This window comes from Crotalus tigris, unplaced genomic scaffold (genome assembly GCF_016545835.1).
Source record: "Crotalus tigris isolate CLP2741 ecotype Arizona unplaced genomic scaffold, ASM1654583v1 scf7180000019298.7629538967:1458412, whole genome shotgun sequence".
NCBI lineage: Eukaryota > Metazoa > Chordata > Lepidosauria > Squamata > Viperidae > Crotalus > Crotalus tigris.
Genome location: NW_024097474.1, coordinates 551,778 through 570,077, shown reverse-complemented (window position 1 = coordinate 570,077; position 18,300 = coordinate 551,778). Strand labels below are relative to the sequence as shown.

The 18,300-nt window shown below is 45.9% G+C and overlaps 1 protein-coding gene across 5 annotated transcripts in view; it reads right to left on the bottom strand.

Annotated features, from left to right (window-relative positions):
• Window positions 1–3,160: 3,160 nt before the first annotated feature.
• The window catches only part of HTT (huntingtin), a 90,108-nt gene continuing 74,968 nt past the window's right edge, over window positions 3,161–18,300 (bottom strand). For 3 of the 5 annotated variants that reach the window (XM_039361501.1, XM_039361502.1, XM_039361503.1), the window contains 9 exons: window positions 18,094–18,223; window positions 16,445–16,600; window positions 15,935–16,125; window positions 14,385–14,499; window positions 12,438–12,651; window positions 10,298–10,403; window positions 8,998–9,160; window positions 7,591–7,751; window positions 5,025–5,238 (listed from right to left, as the gene is read on the bottom strand). In XM_039361501.1, the coding sequence (XP_039217435.1) occupies window positions 5,025–5,238; window positions 7,591–7,751; window positions 8,998–9,160; window positions 10,298–10,403; window positions 12,438–12,651; window positions 14,385–14,499; window positions 15,935–16,125; window positions 16,445–16,600; window positions 18,094–18,223 (1,450 nt within the window). Of the gene's footprint in view, window positions 5,239–7,590; window positions 7,752–8,997; window positions 9,161–10,297; window positions 10,404–12,437; window positions 12,652–14,384; window positions 14,500–15,934; window positions 16,126–16,444; window positions 16,601–18,093; window positions 18,224–18,300 lie in introns of those variants that run through there. The other 2 variants (XM_039361500.1, XM_039361504.1) reach the window with 2 other exon arrangements.

Genomic DNA, 18,300 nt, shown 5'->3' with positions numbered 1-18,300 from the left:
AATGGCCAGTCTCGAGAAGAGAAGGACTCGGAGTGACAGGATAGCAGCATTCCAGTGTTTGAGGGGCTGGCACAAAGAAGAGGAGGGGGGGGGGTCAACCTCTTCTCCAAAGCATCTGACAAGCAGTTGGCTTATGTTCTACAGATTAGGCGAAACCTGGCTCAGAAACAGTAGCTGTGAGAGGGACCTTGGGAGTCCCAGCGGACGATCACTTAAAATCTAAGCTGGCCGTGTGCGGCAGCAGCCAAAAGAGCTAACACAATCCTTGGTTGTATCAACAGAGGCGTAGAATCAAGATCACGTGAAGGTTTAATACCGCTTTATAAAACCTTAGTTAAGATCACACCTGGAGCCCTGCGTCCAGTTTTGGTCACCCACGTTCCCAAAAAGATGCTGAGATTTTGACAAAAAGGGCAGAGAAGAGCAATTAAGATGATCCAAGGCCTGGAGACCAAAACATGAAGAACGGCTGCAGGACTTGGGCTTGGCTAGTCTAAAGAAAAGAAGAAATAGGGGAGGCAGGATAGCTGTGTTCCAGTATCTGAGGGGCTGCCCCAAAGAAGAGGGAGTCAAGCTATTTTCCAAAGCGCCTGAAGGCAGGACAAGAAGCAACGGATGGAAACACATCAAGGAGAGAAGCAACCTGGAACTAAAAAGAAACTTCCCAACGGTGAGGACAATTAACCAGTGGAACAGCTTGTCACCAGAAGTTGTGGGTGCTTCATCGCTGGAGGTTTTTAAGAAGAGGCTGGACAGCCACTTGTCTGGAATGGTGTAAGGCAGTGGTTCTCAACCTTTCTAATGCCGTGACCCCATAATAAAATTCCCCATGTTGTGGTGACCCCCAAGTGGGTGTGGCCACCAATAAGAGGGAGTAGGACAGCTAGGGAAAAGGGGAAAAAATGGCGGACAGCGTGGATTGGCGACCCCCGTGAAATGGTCATTTGACCCCAAATGGGGTCCCGACTCACAGGTTGAGAACCACTGGTGTAAGGTCTCCTGCTTGAGCAGGGGGCTGGACTAGAAGACCTCCAAGATCCCTTCCAGCTCTGTTCTGAATTGAAATTGAAAGGAGTCTTGCTGGGGCGCCAGGGGGCACCTACGAGAAAGAAGGGCTGCAGATTCAAGAACTGCTGCTCAGCCCCATTGTGGGTTGATGGGATAGGAGGCGGAAGGGGCACAGCAGTGCCATCCCAGGACCCTCGTGGTGCCGCCTTGGGGGGGGGGGCAAATGGCTGAGAGATGCAGGCAGGGGTCAGTTCCCTGAAAGACGAACGGAAGGGACGGGCACCAGCGAGAGAAACCCCAGAGGGAAGATGTCTCTGGGGAAGGCCCAGCATCAGGACCACCCAAGAGACGGTTGGCACAACCTTTGCGGGGTCCCCCTTGCACTTCTCCCTCGATGGCACTCTCAGCTGGAAGAAGGGATCGGGGGGAGGGGGCTGGAAGGAAGTGGAGAAAAAGGGGAAGCCTCAATTCTTCCTTCTTGGCTGGTTTCTAATTCTTTCATAATTGCTGTTTCCCCCCCGAAAGCAGGGCTCAAGCACGTTTCCCGAAAGCAGCTTTGAAAAATGTTTCTTTTTTTCCTGAAAGAAACTCTCAAAAAGTGTTTGGTTTTTAAGGTAAAGCAGAGATGCTGTAGGCCGGGGAGCAGTTGCACGGCCCAAGAGATTTTTTGGAGTGGAGAGCTAAAATACTGTATATTCCGGCGTATAGGGCGACCTAGCGTATAAGACGACCCCCGACTTCGACCCCGAGTCGCAAGATGATCGACGCCGAGTCGCATGCCTAGAAAGTCGTCTTATATGCCGGAAACTACCGGTATTTCCGGCATATAAGATGATCGACACCGAGTCGCATGCCTAGAAAGTCGTCTTATACACTGGAAACTACGTTATTTCTGGCGTATAAGACGACTCAGCGTATAAGACGACCCCCAAGTTTGGCGCCTGTTTTAACGCTCTCAAAAGTCGTCTTATATGCCGGAATATACAGTATATCCAATAAATCGATGACTTGATGATGATAATGATGGAAGGCCTGTCCCGCCCGTCTTGTAGAGCGTGGGATAAGGTCATTTTGATAAATTAAAAACCTCACTTCTAACTAGCATGGATGATGTTACCTAGTTGGGTCATGAAACGTCTGCAAGAAAACAAGCAAGCTCAGAGAGCACCCAGACCCCACAGTCGTCTTCTTCTTCTTCTTCTTCTTCTTCTTCTTCTTCTTCTTCTTCTTCTTCTTCTTCTTCTTCTTCTTCTTCTTCTTCTTCTTCTTCTTCTTCTTCTTCTTCTTCTTCTTTCTTCTTCTTCTTCTTCTTCTTCTTCTTCTTCTTCTTCTTCTTCTTCTTCTTCTTCTTCTTCTTCTTCTTCTTCTTCTTCTTCTTCTTCTTCTTCTTCTTCTTCTTCTTCTTCTTCTTCTTCTTCTTCTTCTTCTTCTTCTTCTTCTTCTTCTTCTTCTTCTTCTTCTTCTTCTTCTTCTTCTTCTTCTTCTTCTTCTTCTTCTTCTTCTTCTTCTTCTTCTTCTTCTTCTTCTTCTTCTTCTTCTTCTTCTTCTTCTTCTTCTTCTTCTTCTTCTTCTTCTTCTTCTTCCTTCTTCTTCTTCTTCTTCTTCTTCTTCTTCTTCTTCTTCTTCTTCTTCTTCTTCTTCTTCTTCTTCTTCTTCTTCTTCTTCTTCTTCTTCTTTTCTCCTCCTCCTCCTCCGTCTTTTTCTTCCTTCTTCAGTTCTTCAGTTCTTCTTCTTCAGTGCTTCTTTTCTTCTTCTTCTTCTTCTCCTCCTCCTTCTCCTCCTCTTCCTTTCTGCAAACCCCCCTCCCTTCTAGCCCTGATGATGTTACCTAGTTTGGGTCATGAAACGTCTGCAAGAAAACAGGCAAGCTTCGAGAGCACCCAGGACCCCTCATTTCAACCCTCAGCTGCAAATATTCTCCATTATCGACAAATAAATTGATAGCTTTTTTTTTTCTTGAAACGAAGAAGCAAAATCCGGATATCTACAAGCAGGCTCATTGGAAACCTGAAGGCAGAAAAGTAATGGGACTTTTTTCCAGCTACCCTTTGGATTTTAGACCAATGAAAAGCATTTTCCCTGTTTGGAGCCAGGGTTTTTTTTTTTAAACAACGCAGATATACAAAGTAACAGCTAGTCGACAACCTGAAGGTTAGTTTAAACTCCGTTTAATAAATAATTTGTATGCATACATCCAAGGCCGTTGCATATATTTTATACGTACATTATGTACACCAATGCAACTCGTATTCCTTCCGATAAAATTTAAATTTTGTTAGCAAGGAAAAAAAAAACACTATGGAGATGAATTCTATCCCAGGAATGTGGCTAACGTTCAAAAGGCCGAACGTCCCAGCCCGATTTGGTCTCACAAGGAGGCACCCATAGCTCCGCATGGGAAAAGCACGTGGTCCTGTAACTTCCGGTCCAGGATGATGGGCTTCTGGGCATTCCTTGCACTTGGACTGGGGGGGGGGGAGGAGTGGCACAGAAGAGTCTCTGCGGTACTGGCAGCCAGTGGCTGGAAGAGGCCTGGTTCTTGGCCTCTTGGATCGCGCTGGGCAGCCTTCACAGCTGGCACAGCTGGCAGAGGGAAGGGAAGGATGGGGCCAGCCCAGCCTCTTGCCAGCTGCCTTCCCGGATGGACCCCTCTGGATTTGGAAAAGAAGGGAAGGGTCTGCTACATTTCAGTAGAAGAGGGCGCGAGAGAAGCCGCCGAATTTAGGAAAGTGACCGCCTGGGAAGCAGAAGTCATGCAGAGAGAAAGGGAGACAGGGAGTGTGGGATTGCAATAGTGCAGGGCTGTGTCTATGTGTGTGTGCGAGAAGGAGAGAGAGAAACAAGAGAAGCGTCCTTGCCAGCTTTTGTGAACGAGTCTGTCCAGTTTTGAACTACAGATCCCAAACTCCCAAACTTACTCCCGTCCCACCACAAGGTGCTATTTGCCTGTTGATCAAGTCCTCTAAAGAGTCACAGAAAAGGTCACAAGAATCAGGATTGGTTCCCAGTCCGTTTGCAAAGTTTTCTTAGTCCAAAGCCACTGCCGTGACTTCAGTCCAAAAATGACTTCGCCCAAAGCGCCCTTATTGTAAGGAGAGATTTCCTAACACATGCTCACTTCAAAGGGTTGTTTTTTTTGTTTTGCAAAGTGTCCACTTCCTCCCGCCCCCCCGGTGCTAATTCCGGTGAATCCAAACCACCTCCATAAAATTCTCTCTCTCTTTTAAACGTCCAACTTAAACTCATCAATATAGTTAAACTTTTCAAAGAGTAGCGTACAAAAGATGAAACGAGAGTTTAAAAGGTGACGCGGGAGTGCATTAAAAAAATAGGCCTAAGGAATGTACGATAGGAAACGGTAACGAACTATTCAACATACGTGGCAAAATCTCGCTTTTAATCCTTTTAAGTGCTTCCCAGCCTCACTCCGTTCCTGTGTCTTAACGTACTATACATCATTTAGAACTATTTACATTGGCTGTTTTTAAAACCGAGATATTGATCCAACTTTTAAATCTAGAGGTATAAAAGGAAGTATATTATCACATGTCTCATTTCCCCACTCTTATAGACCAAAATATGTTGGAGTGTGCATATATATATGTATGTATATATATATATATATTCAGTGTGGTTTTTTCCCTTTTTCTCTCTGTCACCTTAGGAAATAACTACAAATCGCAACAGGACACTTGCAGCTAGATGAAACTAAAGGCTTTTTAAATGTCCGTGAGCCGATACTGCAGAATTCACGAGGTTCAGGATTAACAATATACAAATTTAAGCCAAGATGAGCTGTTTTGCTTCGCGTCAATATTTTGTCCGTAGCTTACTTAGGTGTCATTTTTGCTTCACAAAAACCGTGCTTTGTGTCGCTTGGCCCAGCCACCGTGTTTCATCTCGATTACGTAGGGAAAATTAAATAAAACCAGGCCGAGGGTTTGCCAGGGACCTCCGTTGCGTGAGACACATTTTGTTCAACTTCCTAGTCCTTCCCGTGCTTCCTCGGCCCTCCTTCAACACGGGGTGATCTTGTGAATGCTTTGCAAGCAAGTCAGCAGGTGGTGATACGGATTCCCCGGCGAGGAGACCACTTCAAAGATCGACTGGAAGGCACGGCGATCCAGTTCTTCGTCTATCTGATGCCTGTAAAAATCTATGGCCACCAGGCAAAACAATTTGACGTCTATTTGCTCCGATTTCCCCATTCTGCTGATAATGTGTGGGAGACTTCCGGAAAAAAAATAAAAAGGTCAAGGATAATATAACAAAGACGTACCTGGTAAAAAGTCACGAACTTTGAACTCTACTATTTCCTCAGTGAAGCTAATACAATTAGTTTAGTGACCGTTCAAAGGGCACTCAGGAAACTGAGTTATGATCTTTTCAGCATCCCCAGGTCACGTGACCAGAATCCGGATGCTTGGCAACTGACTCATATTTATGACGGTCACAGGGTCCCGGGATCATGAGATCCCCCTTTGCAATGTTCTGACGAGCAAGGTCAATGGAGGAAGCCCAATTTGCTTAACAACGGAGTCCCTAACTCAGTGGTGGCGAACCTTTGCCACGCGTGCCAGAGGGGGGCACTCGGAGCCCTCTCCGTGGGCACGCACGCCTCGCTCCTTGACTAGGTTTTCACAGGAAAAAGCCATTTCTCAAGCTCCTTCCTAGCCAAAGCAAGTGTCCAGAGTGAGCGCGCTGTTTTCAGCTTTGAATTATATCAAATCTGACACCAGAAAGAGACTAACAGATGACCTGAGTGCTGCATGTGTTGCTCTCAAACTTACAAAGTATAAGCCAAGGTTAGACAAATGATCAGCATGCGTACAACAGCAAAAATCACATTAATTGTTCAAAAACACGCCAAATGCAAACTTTTACCTTTCAGTAAAAAGTCGCTTGCGTCATTGAAAGCTTTGTTATCGGGTTTTTCTTTTAAGACAAAAGATGTTAAGGGATGAGTTGTTTTCTCCCAAACTAAAACCTCAGAGTTCAGATTAAATTGCCGTGTTGGCACTTTGCGATAAATAAGTGGGTTTTGGGTTGCAGTTTGGGCACTCGGTCTCTAAAAGGTTCGCCATCACTGCCCTAACTTATCGACTACAGGGATTCACTGAACAAGCGCCGCAAGAAAGGCTGTAAAATGGGGCAAAACTCACTTAGCAACAAATGTCTCACTTAGCAGCGGAAATCTTGGGCTCAGTTGTAGTCGCAAGCTAGGCGGCTTGCAAACAACCGGAAGCACTTACACATAGTCCCTGACTTGCAACAGTTCATTTAGTGACTGTCCAAAGTTAAAAAAGTGAGTTATGACCGGTTTTTACACAGTATCTCCATAGTCGTTTGGTCACAATTCAGACACTTGGCCACCGACTCATATTTATGACGGTTGCAATGTTCCCGGGCTCAGGTGATCTCCTTTGATGATGACTGTTGTAGCGTTTCCCCTCCCCCCACGGTCATGTGACCAAAATTTAGCAGCTGGGCAACCGGTTCGTATTTGTGGCGGTGATCCCAGGATCCCTTTTTGCAAACTTCTGATAAGCAAAGACAATGGGCTGGCCAGATTCACTTAACAACCGTACAAGGAAGGTCATTAAATGGGGCAATGCTCACTGAACAAATGTCTCACTTAGCAGCATTAATTTTGGGCTCTATTGTGGTCATAAGGCGAGGATTACAGAAGGATCTTGACACGACTTGAACACTGGGCGTTATCTAACAAAATGAAATAGAGTGGTGAAAAAAGTAAGGTTCGACATTCAGGCAAGAAAAACCAAATGTACAGGTATAGTATAGGGGGTACCTTGCTCAATAGTAGTAACTGTGAGAGGGACCTCGGAGTCCTAGGGGACAATCACTTAGATAGGAGCCAGCCATGTGCTGCAGCTGCCAAAAAGGCCAATACAGTGCTGGGCTGCATTAACAGAGGGATAGAATCAAGATCACGTGAAGTATTAATACCACTTTACAAGGCCTTGGTAAGGACACACTTGGAATCCTGCATCCAGTTTTGGTCACTGCGATGTAAAAAAGATGCTGAGACTCTGGAAAGAGTGCAGAGAAGAGCAACAAAGATGATCAGGGGACTGGAGGCTAAAACATACAAGGAAGGGTTGCTGGAATTGAGCATGTCTAGATTAATGAAGAGAAGGACGAGGGGGGGACACGATAGCAGTGTTCCAATATCTCAGGGGCTTCCCCAAAGAAGAGGGAGTCAAGCTATTCTCTAAAGCGCCTGAAGGCAGGAGAAGAAGCAACGGATGGAAACTAATCAATTTCCTGACAGAACAATTAACCAGTGGAACAACCTGCCTCCAAAGCGGTGAATGCTCCAACACTGGAAGTTTTTAGGAAGAGACTGGACAGCCATTTGTCTGAAATGCTATAGGGTTTCCTGCCTGAGCAGGGGGTTGGACTAGATGACCTCCAAGGTCCCTTCCGACTTTATTATTCTTATTATTACTATTATTATTTCTCTGACCCCCACCTCCGTTTTTCCACCGGAAACCAAACGGTCAACTCTTCCCTTCCCAAGGAGAATCACGTGAACCAAATCGCACACGTCAGAGAGGATACATCCCCGAAATCCACTGGCTGGTGGAAGCGCTGACAAAAAAACAGGAGAGGCTCCACATCGCCATGGCGATCGGCGTGCGCTGCGTAAAGTTGGAGAGCGACAGCATCACCCAGTCCCGGACCATGGAGGACTGACCGGTCGTGTGCAACGTCTGGAAGACCTACAAAAAGAAAGACCGATCATGGTGGCTCGCGGGCTTTGGAAAAGCCGTTTGGTCAACCCAACAAATATATAAAAGTGCATTACTTTGGGGCTGCTGACCGTGTCCTTCGCCCAGCAAGGGTTTTTAGGCATACTGATTTTTTTCAAAAATTCTATTATTTTAAGAATACACTTTGCTTAGTGACTGTCCGAAGTTACAACGGCACTGACAAAAGAGGACTTGTGACCGTGGTTCACACTTACAACCATTGCAGCGTCCCCACAGTCAGGTGGTCAAAATTCAGACGCTTGGCAACCGACTCGTACGTACAACGATTGCAGTGATCCCCTTTTGCGACCTTCTGACCAGCAAAGTCAACGATCCGTTTAACAACCAAGTTACCGACTTGACAACTGCAGAGATTCGCGTAACAGCCGGAGGCGAGGAAAGTCGTAAAAGGGGGGCAGAGCTTGGTTAACAAATTTCTCACTTAACAACATAAATTCGGGGGCTCAGTTGTGGCGGTAAGCCGAGGACGACCACACCTAACCAGATTTGTGAAAATAGGAACCCCACCCCCAAAGTCACCATCTGGGGCGTTGGGTGCAGCCCTGGACGCCTCACTGAAATTTCCAACCAAGGTGGGAAAACCGGGCAGGAAAGGGTGTGATGGATTCTGTCCTGTGTGGAAAAGCTACAGCAGCGCCAGACCTGGACAGCACCGCAAGCTTGTACCCACAGCCTCTGTCCCCATTGGTGGACGACATAATCTTCTGGAGGAAGCTGAAGTGGATGTCCCCATCTTCTCCGTCCAAACTAATCTGGACATGAAGCTCAAGAGAAGATCCCAGCCAGGGGGAGGGCACTGGAGAGCTGCCGTGGTGTCAAGGTAATGATTTAACAGCTAATCAGCTGATGTAAGATGTAATGATGGGAATGGCTCAGCAGGGTCTGTGTCTCTTTAAGAGCTTTGTATAAAAGGGATGTGTGCTCTCTCTTCCTGCTGTAACTGCTGTGTGTTGGATTCTGCTGTATTACCACGTGTATGTATGTTGTTCCTGGTGTATGATATTGTAGATAGTGTAAGATAAACCCTCATTTAATATAGACCACTGTTTACTGTGTTTACTCCAATAAGACTGTGCATGCTCTGATACGTGGCATCCACAGTGCTGAGGCCTGGGAAGGCTGTCGGCTCGTCCCCCACTCCCACCCGCAAGGCTACCCAAGACCTACCCGTCCCCTTACCTTACCAAAACCTTACCTTGTAGAGTACTTTCGCCATGAATTGTGGGTAGGGTTGCTGGTTGGATAAAAATTCTCCAATCACTTTATTCATCACGTCTTGCGGGGGGAAAAAGTCATCCAGAAACTGGGGGAGGATCCGAGTGACCACCCGGGCTTCAAAGGGGAAGCCTTTTCTGATCCTGCGGAAAGAGGCCGGCCATCAATCCCCCGGGGCTGGCCAGCGCCTCCCTCCCGTGCAGGGTGAATCCCTTCCAGGCCCCCCCCGCGACGTCAGAACCGCCATTGAACGCTTGAGCTTCGCATTTGCTAGCGCTTTGCCCTTGAGCGGGTGTCTCTGGATGGTACGATGAGTAGTTAGCCTTCCCTCCTCTTGTCACTAACCAGACTAGACATGTCCTGTGGAAGAGACCCTGGGTCCCCCTCCCGGATTAGAAGGCTGGTGACTCGCAAGGTCCTGGAAAGAGACATTCTTGCGATGCCCAAGCGACACCTTTTGTGTTTCTGGATAAGCAACATGGGAATGGGGAGCTCAGGCTCCTCCAGTTTTTTTTTCTAGCTTTGCCCGTTTCAAGGGGGCTGTCAATGCTGCAAATACTGTATATTCTTGCTTTGACAATATGCAGAACTGTCTGGTATTTTTAGAGTTAATGCAGAGCAGAAGAGGGTGGAGGGAAAAGCCCGGGAAAGAGAGAGGAAGGAAACCTTTGACCTTCACACTAATTGGATAAGGTGATATATGACAGCTAATTTAGGGAGGGAACATGCTGATAATTTAATTGCTCAGGAGAAGAGAATTTAGATCTTGGCATACCTTCGTTATGCCTGTGCCGACATTTTGTAACATAAATAAAGACTTTTAGGAAAATCTATGCCTGGAAGTTCTTTGAAGTGTTTCATTAGCCGGAACCATAACATGGGCTGTTTATACTCAAGATCTTCCCTCAGATTTTGGCGTTATCACCGAAACTCAGAGAATCATCTTTGGATACCCACAGTATCGTTTATACCAGAGGTCTTCAACCAACCTTTCCGGCTTGGTGGACTGGTGGGGGGGCGGAGAGGGGATGGTCCTGTGAAGGTAGCGGGGGCGTGCTCTTGCGCAGGCAACTCCATTTACACATGCAGCAGGTGCATGCGCCGCCACTTACATAAATGGAGCTCGTGCGGCCCAGTTTTGAACGGTAGCGGGCCGTAGCCCAGGAGTTGGGGACCCCCTGGTTTAAACAATTTATAAATGGAAAATAACTGGGAAATTGCAATTGTTTCAGGAGGGGACTAATTCTTCCTAGCTGGAGAAGAGGACTTTCTGTTCCTACCGGTCAAAGAGGACAGACACTCGCTCCATCGCCACGATGACTGATTCGCTGTCCGGAGCTGCCGGGTGGTGATCTGCGCTTCGTCCGGGACTGACTTTCTCTTTTCCTAAAGCCGCAATCGGGGTGGGGGGGGGAGGGATAAAAATAAGAATCATAACTATAATCTCATGAGATCAATCAAATTGAAAAGGACGATTCAGGGAATGCAGGCAATTTAGCTACGCCAGGGTTAGGCAACCTTGGCTCTTTTATGACCGGTGGACTTCAACTCCCAGAATTCCTGAGCCAGCATGGCTCAGCTTGAAAACCTCTCCCTTTCCCCTCAGCATGGCCGGCTCAGGAATTCTGGGAGTTGAAGTCCACCAGTCATAAAAGGGCCAAGTTTAAAGACCCCTCACTTAGAGGAACGTATGAAAGCATAATTAATCTTAATTAATGTAGACTTTATTAGTTTAGAGCAGGGGTAGACAACCGTGGCTCTTTTATGACTGGTGGACTTCAACTCCCAGAATTCCTGAGCCAGCATGGCTCAGCTTGGAAACCTCTCCCTTTCCCCTCAGCATGGCTAGCTCAGAAATTCTGGGAGTTGAAGTCCACCAGTCATAAAAGAGCCAAGGTGGCCTACCCCTGGCTACGCTGTACTATCAGTTGTGACATAGGCTCATGACACAAGCATTGTCAGAAGCGCTGCTGAGGGTTTTCTACTTCACAATGTTTAGTTCTTTGTTTTTTATAATATTTTATTAATTTTCCAATTTTACATTTGAATATTTAAAAAGCAACGTGGTAACTGGGTTACAATTGTTCAATAACAAAATCTTAGTGCAAATCTCAGGTAACAAGATCAGATATTTCTTCTCTTTTCCCCTTAACATTCACTGTCTCATATTCAAGTTAATACATTCCTAATTATATCAATAAGAACATCATTATTACATTTATCAATACATTTTTAGCTTATACATATCTTAATTACATTCAATCTTCATAAACAATCCATATCCTGTTATTGATGTTTACTCAATTTTTAATTTATCAATATTCCAATTTAACCTTCGATATTTATAATTTTCAGACTTTGGGTAACCAAAATTTCCTTTCTCTCACTTCATAACAAACTATGATATCCAAAATACACATTTTATCTATTTGACTATAATCTTGTTCTATTTCCTAAGAGTTATCTATTTCCCACCATATTCAATCATCTACTCAATAACACAATATCCTCTTTAATAAATCAAAGCCATTATATATAATGCCTGGGTTAATCAATAAATCAAACATATTCATAATATTTAACTTTCTTTCCCCTTTTAAGTCTAATTTTTAAATTTTTAAACCAGTAAAATCTTTACTTTCAACTGGTTTCCAAATATTGTAAATCTAATAACCGAAATGTTTAGTTCTTTGCTTCAGTAGGAGTCCATGAGGACACACACCAAAGTGTTTCGGTGCCGTCTGAGCTGTGTTGTTTTTTGTGCAGGTGCTTTCGTTACTCGACTAGCGAAACCAAGAGCGCTGAAGATGCTCCAAAGTCAACGGGGGAAGCCAAATTCACAAGAACTGGGTTACCGGTTCTGGACATATAGTAATACTCTAAATGCTGAAGGGAATTTAAAATCTAAACAAGAAATGGAAAATCGGGGTATCAACCTATCACGGTGGGCACATCCACAAATGCAAACTAGATACAATAAAGATGTTAAATTGTATGGATTTTATAAGGAATAAACTGTGTTCTGATAAGACATAGCTAACTTTGGATGAGAAATTAATTAAGAAAGTGTATAATTTTCGGTTAACTTTGAAAACGGAAAGCGAACAAGTTAAAGAAACAATGATAAGATGGGCAAAAAAATTTGGATATAATATAGAACTAGAAAAATGGCAAAATTTATGGGAAAGAAATTATAAACTGACAATGTCAAGAACTGGGTTACTAACTTAATAGATGCAGTGATTGTAAAACGGGACAAAAGTCACCTCACAAATGTTTCACTTTGCAGCAGAAATTTTGGGCTCAACTGTGCCTTAAATCAAGGACTACTACACTTCTCACCATTTTCCTTCTGAATCAGTGGATTGTGGCCTAAACAACGGTCACTGAGGAGGACAAGGAAACAACAAGTTGCTTTACCTGTGTACATGCAGCTCAGCATGAGCCCCAAGGCCGCCATGGCTCTGTGGGGACTGAGGACGTTCACGCGGTCCACACTCAGCTTGACCAGGGCTTCACAGTCCAGCTGAGACAGCTGCTCCGAAAGGAGGAGCCTTTCCAGACCTCTGAGCACACAGTGATAGATCAACGACGGAGTAGATCCCTCATTTTCGGACAGCATCACTCCGCACATCTGGAACAGACTGGATGTCAATGCTGCTAACATCGGATGTTTTTGCTTTGACAACAGTTGGAGACGCAACCCTTTTCCTTCTTATGTTTTACTCTTAGAGTTAGAGCTAGAGTTAGATGATGCCGAGGGGAGGAGTGTGCATGGGAGTTTAGCTAGACATAACAATACTGGACGTAGTGTGGGAACCAAGGTGATTGAAATAAGAGATGATAAGAATTGGCCGGGCTGGAGAACTGGAGGGAAAGCCTGCATTTCAAACTAATTGGAGAATGTGATTTATGACTGTTAATTGGGGGAGAGAATTGTGCTTTGATATTATGTGTGCTCAAGGGAGGGGAACTCAGTTTTTGGCTTCCATTGTGTTAGTGCCGATGCTATGCTACTCAAATAAAGATTCTTTAAGGTAAACAATGCCTCAAAGTTCTTTGAAGAGTTTCATCTGTCGGAACCATGACACTGGAAAGTATCAGATCTGCCATCGCATCGCTTCAGCCCTGCTTCGCTTTGATGGCAGCCTGCCATAAAATGTGGGCAGCGGGGATAGAGGGGCATAGGGAAGGGGGGATGACAGGAACCAGAAGTGCCAATCGGAGTCAACGGTTGAATGTTCCAAGGACACAGGTGTGGGAACAGAAAACAAATGTCCACCCAACTGTGGAAAATTACCAAAACTACTAATTTGAACACAAATAGGTCGACCAGTGGAGCGAGGGGAAAAAATACCAGAGTTATGCGGGAATCCTCAGATCTGGCTTATAAGCACTCAGCTTTAGTAAAAGTATAGGTAGTCCTCGACTTACGACAATTGAGCCCAGCATTTCTATTGTTAAGTGAGACATTTGTTAAGGGAGTTTTGCCCCATTTTACAAGCTTTCCTGCCACAGTTGTTAAATGAGAATCACTGCAGTTGATATGTAGTAACCTGGTTGTTAAGTGAATCTGGCTTCCCCCGTCGACTTTGCTAGTCAGGAGGTCACAAAAGGGGATCACGTGACCTTGGGACACAGCGATGGTCATAAACACGAGCCAGTTCCCAAGCATCCGAATTTTGATCATGTGATCGTGAGGATGTCGCAAAAGGTCGTCACTTTGAAAAAACAGCCCTAAGTCACATTTTTCAGTGCCGCTGTATCTTTGAACGGTCGCTAAACAAACTGTTGTAAGTCAAGGACTACCTGCACACCTTTCACTACAAATGGAGTCGAGGGTCTTTCTTTCCTAAGTTGGGATAGGATGACAGCAAGAAAGAGGGTGGAGCTTCTTTTTACCTCAGCCCAAAGATGCTTTTTCATGAGGCAACTGGACTTTGTTTTTTGTTTGAAGACGTTTCGCTTCTCATCCCAGAAGCTTTTTCAGCTCTGATTGGAGGGTGGAGTATGGAAGGATTTATACTCTTCGTAGACAGCTGGTCATTTGCCTCATTTTAGCAAGTTGTTGAGGCCACTGGACAAACCTCCAAGTGGCCTCAACGACTCTCTGAAAGGAGGCAAATGACCAGCTCTCTGCAAGGAGTATAAATCCTTCCGTTCCCCACCAATTCAGTCAGAACTGAAGAAGTTTCTGGGATGGGAAGCGAAACCTCTTCAAAGAAAAATAAGGAAGTCCAGTTGCCTCCTGAAAAAATATCTTGGGGACAACCCTGACCTGGATAGACTGAGAATCTCCACAGACATTTTCAGCTCCGCCTGTCCCCGAAGGCCAGGTGGGAAACTCTCCGGAGGCCTCAACCCTACCTGAATAATTCCTGAAGAGAATTCGGGCCCGACGTCAGCGGGGTAGTTTTCGATTAAGTAGAAGGCCACGGCGCACATGACCAAGATGTGCTGCTGATTGTGGAGGTTCACACAGCTGTTAAGAGAGACAAGAAAGGGTTCACCATACAACAGAGGTCAGCCTTAAAAACAAGCTCTCTTTTCTTTCACTTTTCTACCGAAGGAATATAAAAAGGAGGACGAAACCCTCCCTCGGCGGTCTTAGAAGGAGCAACGGCAGGAAGTCCTCGAGTCATCACGGTTCGTTTAGTGACCGTTCCAAGTTACGACGGCACTGAAAAATGTGACTTAACGACCCTTTTTCGCAGTTACGACCTCTGTAAGCGTCCCCACGGATCACGTGATCCAAATCCAGCCGGAGAGCAACTGGCTCACACTTATGACCATTGCTGTCCTGTGACCCCCTTTGGTGACCTTTTGACGAGCAAAGTCAATGAGGCAGCCAGACTCACTTAACAACCGTATTACTAGCTTAACAAATGCAAGGATTAATTTAACCACCGTGGCTAGGAAGGTCGTTGAATGGGGCAAAACTCAGCTAAATGTCTCACTTAGCAGCAGAAATCTGGAGCTCCATTGTGGTCGTAAATTGAGGACTAACTTTATAGGTAAACCATACCTAAAGAAGTAAGGAATACTCCAATCAAGGAATTGCCAAACGGTAAACGGCCCAACCAAAGAACCACCAAGATGACTCCCATCAACACTCAGGAAAGACACGAGAGTATATAATTGAGAGCAATCCCCTGTCCCTTCCAGCACTGATGATATTACCTAGTTGGGTCATGAAACGTCTGCAAGAAAACCACCAAGCTCAGAGAGCACCAAAGACGCCACAATCCTTTTCTCCTCTTCCTCCTCCTCCTCCCCTTCTCTCCACAAATCTCATTTCCTTCTAGCACTGATGATGTGACCTAGTTGGGTCATAAAACGTCTGCAAGAAAACCATCAAGCTCAGAAATCACCAAGGACCCCACAGTCCTTTTCTCCTTTTCCTCCTCCTCCTCCTCCTTTCCACAAATCCCATTCTCTTCCAGCACTGATGATGCTCCCTAGCTGGGTCATGAAACATCTGCAAGAAAACCACCAAGCTCAGAGAACCTCACAGTCCTCCTCCTCCTTCCTCTCCATTCTGCAAACCCCACTCCCTTCCAGCACTGATGGTGTTACCTAGTTGGGTCATGAAACGTCTGCAAGAAAACCACCCAGCTCAGAGAGCGCCAAATGTGTCTGTCTGGCTGACAATCTTAACTGGGGCTTATTTTGGGGGTGGGGGTGGGGCTTAATATTACGAGCGTCCTGAAAAACCATGATTAGGGTTTACTTTCCAGTTAGGTCTTATTTTCGGGAAAACACGGTACTAGATGCGTCCGTCTGGCTGACAATCTTAACGGCAGCTTATTTTTGGGGATTGGGCTTATATTACGAGCGGCCTGAAAAAAAAAATCACGCCAGGACTTATTTCTCCGGTTAGGTCTTATTTTCGGGAAAATAACGGGATCGAGACCTACTGGGCAACTCCTCGCAGATTGGACAGCAGGTAGTCGGTGATGACCGGAACGAGTTGCTTCGCCGTGTCGTCCAGGAGGTCGCACTCCAAAATGTAGAGGATGCCGTGCAGGGCTCCAATTCGGCTGGGCATGTGTGCGCTACGGAGCGTGGATTCCAGCAGGCGGCTGACCGGCTCGGCCACAGCTTTATCCTGATGGACACAAAGAAGACATAGGGGGTCAGGGGCAATTGACCAGCTGTGGGGAAAAAAAACTGCCCAGTATAGATTTCTTTGCAGTGCAGACTCTAGTACAGATGTTTACGGAGATTCTCTATCATCCAGATTGTCCCAAAGGTGTTTTTTGTTCAGGAGGCAACTGTGACTTCCTTGTTTTTCCTTTGAAGACATTTCGCTCCTCATCCCAGAAGCTTCTTCGACTCTGACCGGATGGTGGGGAATGGGAAGGGTTTCTGCTCCTGGCAGACAGACTGCCAAAGAAGACAACTTTATCCAAAAAAAAACCCCTTACCATGCCAAGAACGGCAGCTGCTTTACACAGAGCAGGGACCAAGTACTGAAGGAGGATCTCGTCTTCGGACGGGTGGACCTTCCGCAGTTCCGTCAAGGTGGTGTACATCATTTCAAACTGGTTTCTTTCCGTAAATAAGTCAGAGACAGCTAAAAGCTGCGAGGACAAAAGCCAGAAAACGTATTAAAACAAGCAGACCGTTAACGTCGTAGATTTTAATATATATTTGCACACAGGTTTTGGCAGAAAAGGAAGACTGCAAACTGAAATATTTAAACATCTCAGGGCGTTGCTGTCTATGGAGCTTCTCCGCCAATCCAGTTCGTGGTGTCCCAAAAGGCGTTTGTCCTAAAAGGCCAGCAAAAGTCCAGGTGCTTTTTGGAACTTCATTTCATTTTTTTTTAAAAAGCTAAGTTTGTGCAAAGGTACCATTACTATAGAAAAAGAAAGGAAGGAAGAGGGAGGGAGGGAAGGAAGGAAGGATGGAATGAAGGAAGGAAGCAGGAAGGATGGAAGGGGGAAGGAAGGAAGGAAGGAAGGAAGGAAGGGGGAAGGAAGGAAGGAAGGGGGAAGGATGGAGGGAGGGAAGGATGGATGGATGGAAGGGGGGAAGGAAGGATGGAATGAAGGAAGCAGGAAGGATGGAAGGAAGCAGGAAGAATGGAAGGGGGAAGGAAGGAAGTGGGAAGGAAGAAAGGAAGGAAGGAAGCAGGAAGGATGGAAGGGGGAAGGAAGGAAGCAGGAAGGAAGGAAGGGGGAAGGAAGGATGGAGGGAGGGAAGGGGGAAGGAAGGATGGAGAGAGGGAAGGATGGATGGATGGAAGGAAGGAAGAAGGAAGGAAAGAAGGATGGAAGGAAGGAAGAGGGAAGGAAGGTACGAAGGAAGGAAGGGAGAGGAGCAGAGCAGAAGAATTGAAGAATTTTGGGGATGGCAGGGGGCCTCCTGGGACCTCTGATTTGGCCCAGTGTTAGTTAATATCTGGACTTTTCCCGCCTGGATTGGATAAGAAACACATCTCGCAATTCTTTACAAAGCATCTTGATTATTTACATGTACAGATAGACCTCAACTTACAACCACAATGGAGCCCAAAATTTCTGTGGCTACGCGAGACAGCCGTTAAGTGAATTCTGCCCCATTGTACGACCTTGCTTGCCACAGATGTTAACTAAGTCACTGAAGTTGTTAAGTTAGTAACGTGGTTTGATAAATGCATCTGGATTCCCCCTCGACTTTGCTCGTCCGACGGACGCAAAAGGGGATCACGTGACCCTCCCCAGGATACTGAAAACCGTCTTAAAAATGAACCAGTTGCCAAGTGGCTGAATTTTACGAGGGCTACAACGGTCAGTAAGCGGGAAAAACAGTCCCAAGTCACTTTTCTCAGTGCTGCCGTAACTCTGAACGGTCACTAAGTGAACTGTCGTTAAGTCGAGGACTACCTGCAGCAAGGCACTAAGACATGAGATGCTCAGATTTGGAGAGATTTACAAACCTCGTAGGTAAAGAAAAAAAAAAAAGCCTGAAATATGCATAAATGTGGCTATCCTTAATTGTATCCGCGAAAGGATTTACTTGCTGCGGGACTCATTTGTACTTTCGACAGTTCCGAGGCGCGATTTACGGGAATGGAGAGGAGGACGCTTACGGATCGGACCACTTCGCTGATCAGGGTGACCGGCGTCCTCTTGCTCTCGCTGGATGGGAGAATCCACTGACTGTACAATTCCAGCAGGAACTGAGAACACGAATGGATGTCCACCCCGGCGCGGTGCTTCCTACAAGCCAAGAGAAGTTAATTAGACCCCAGAAACCCACCCTAAATATTAGATTTGCGGCAGCGGAGAATTATCTG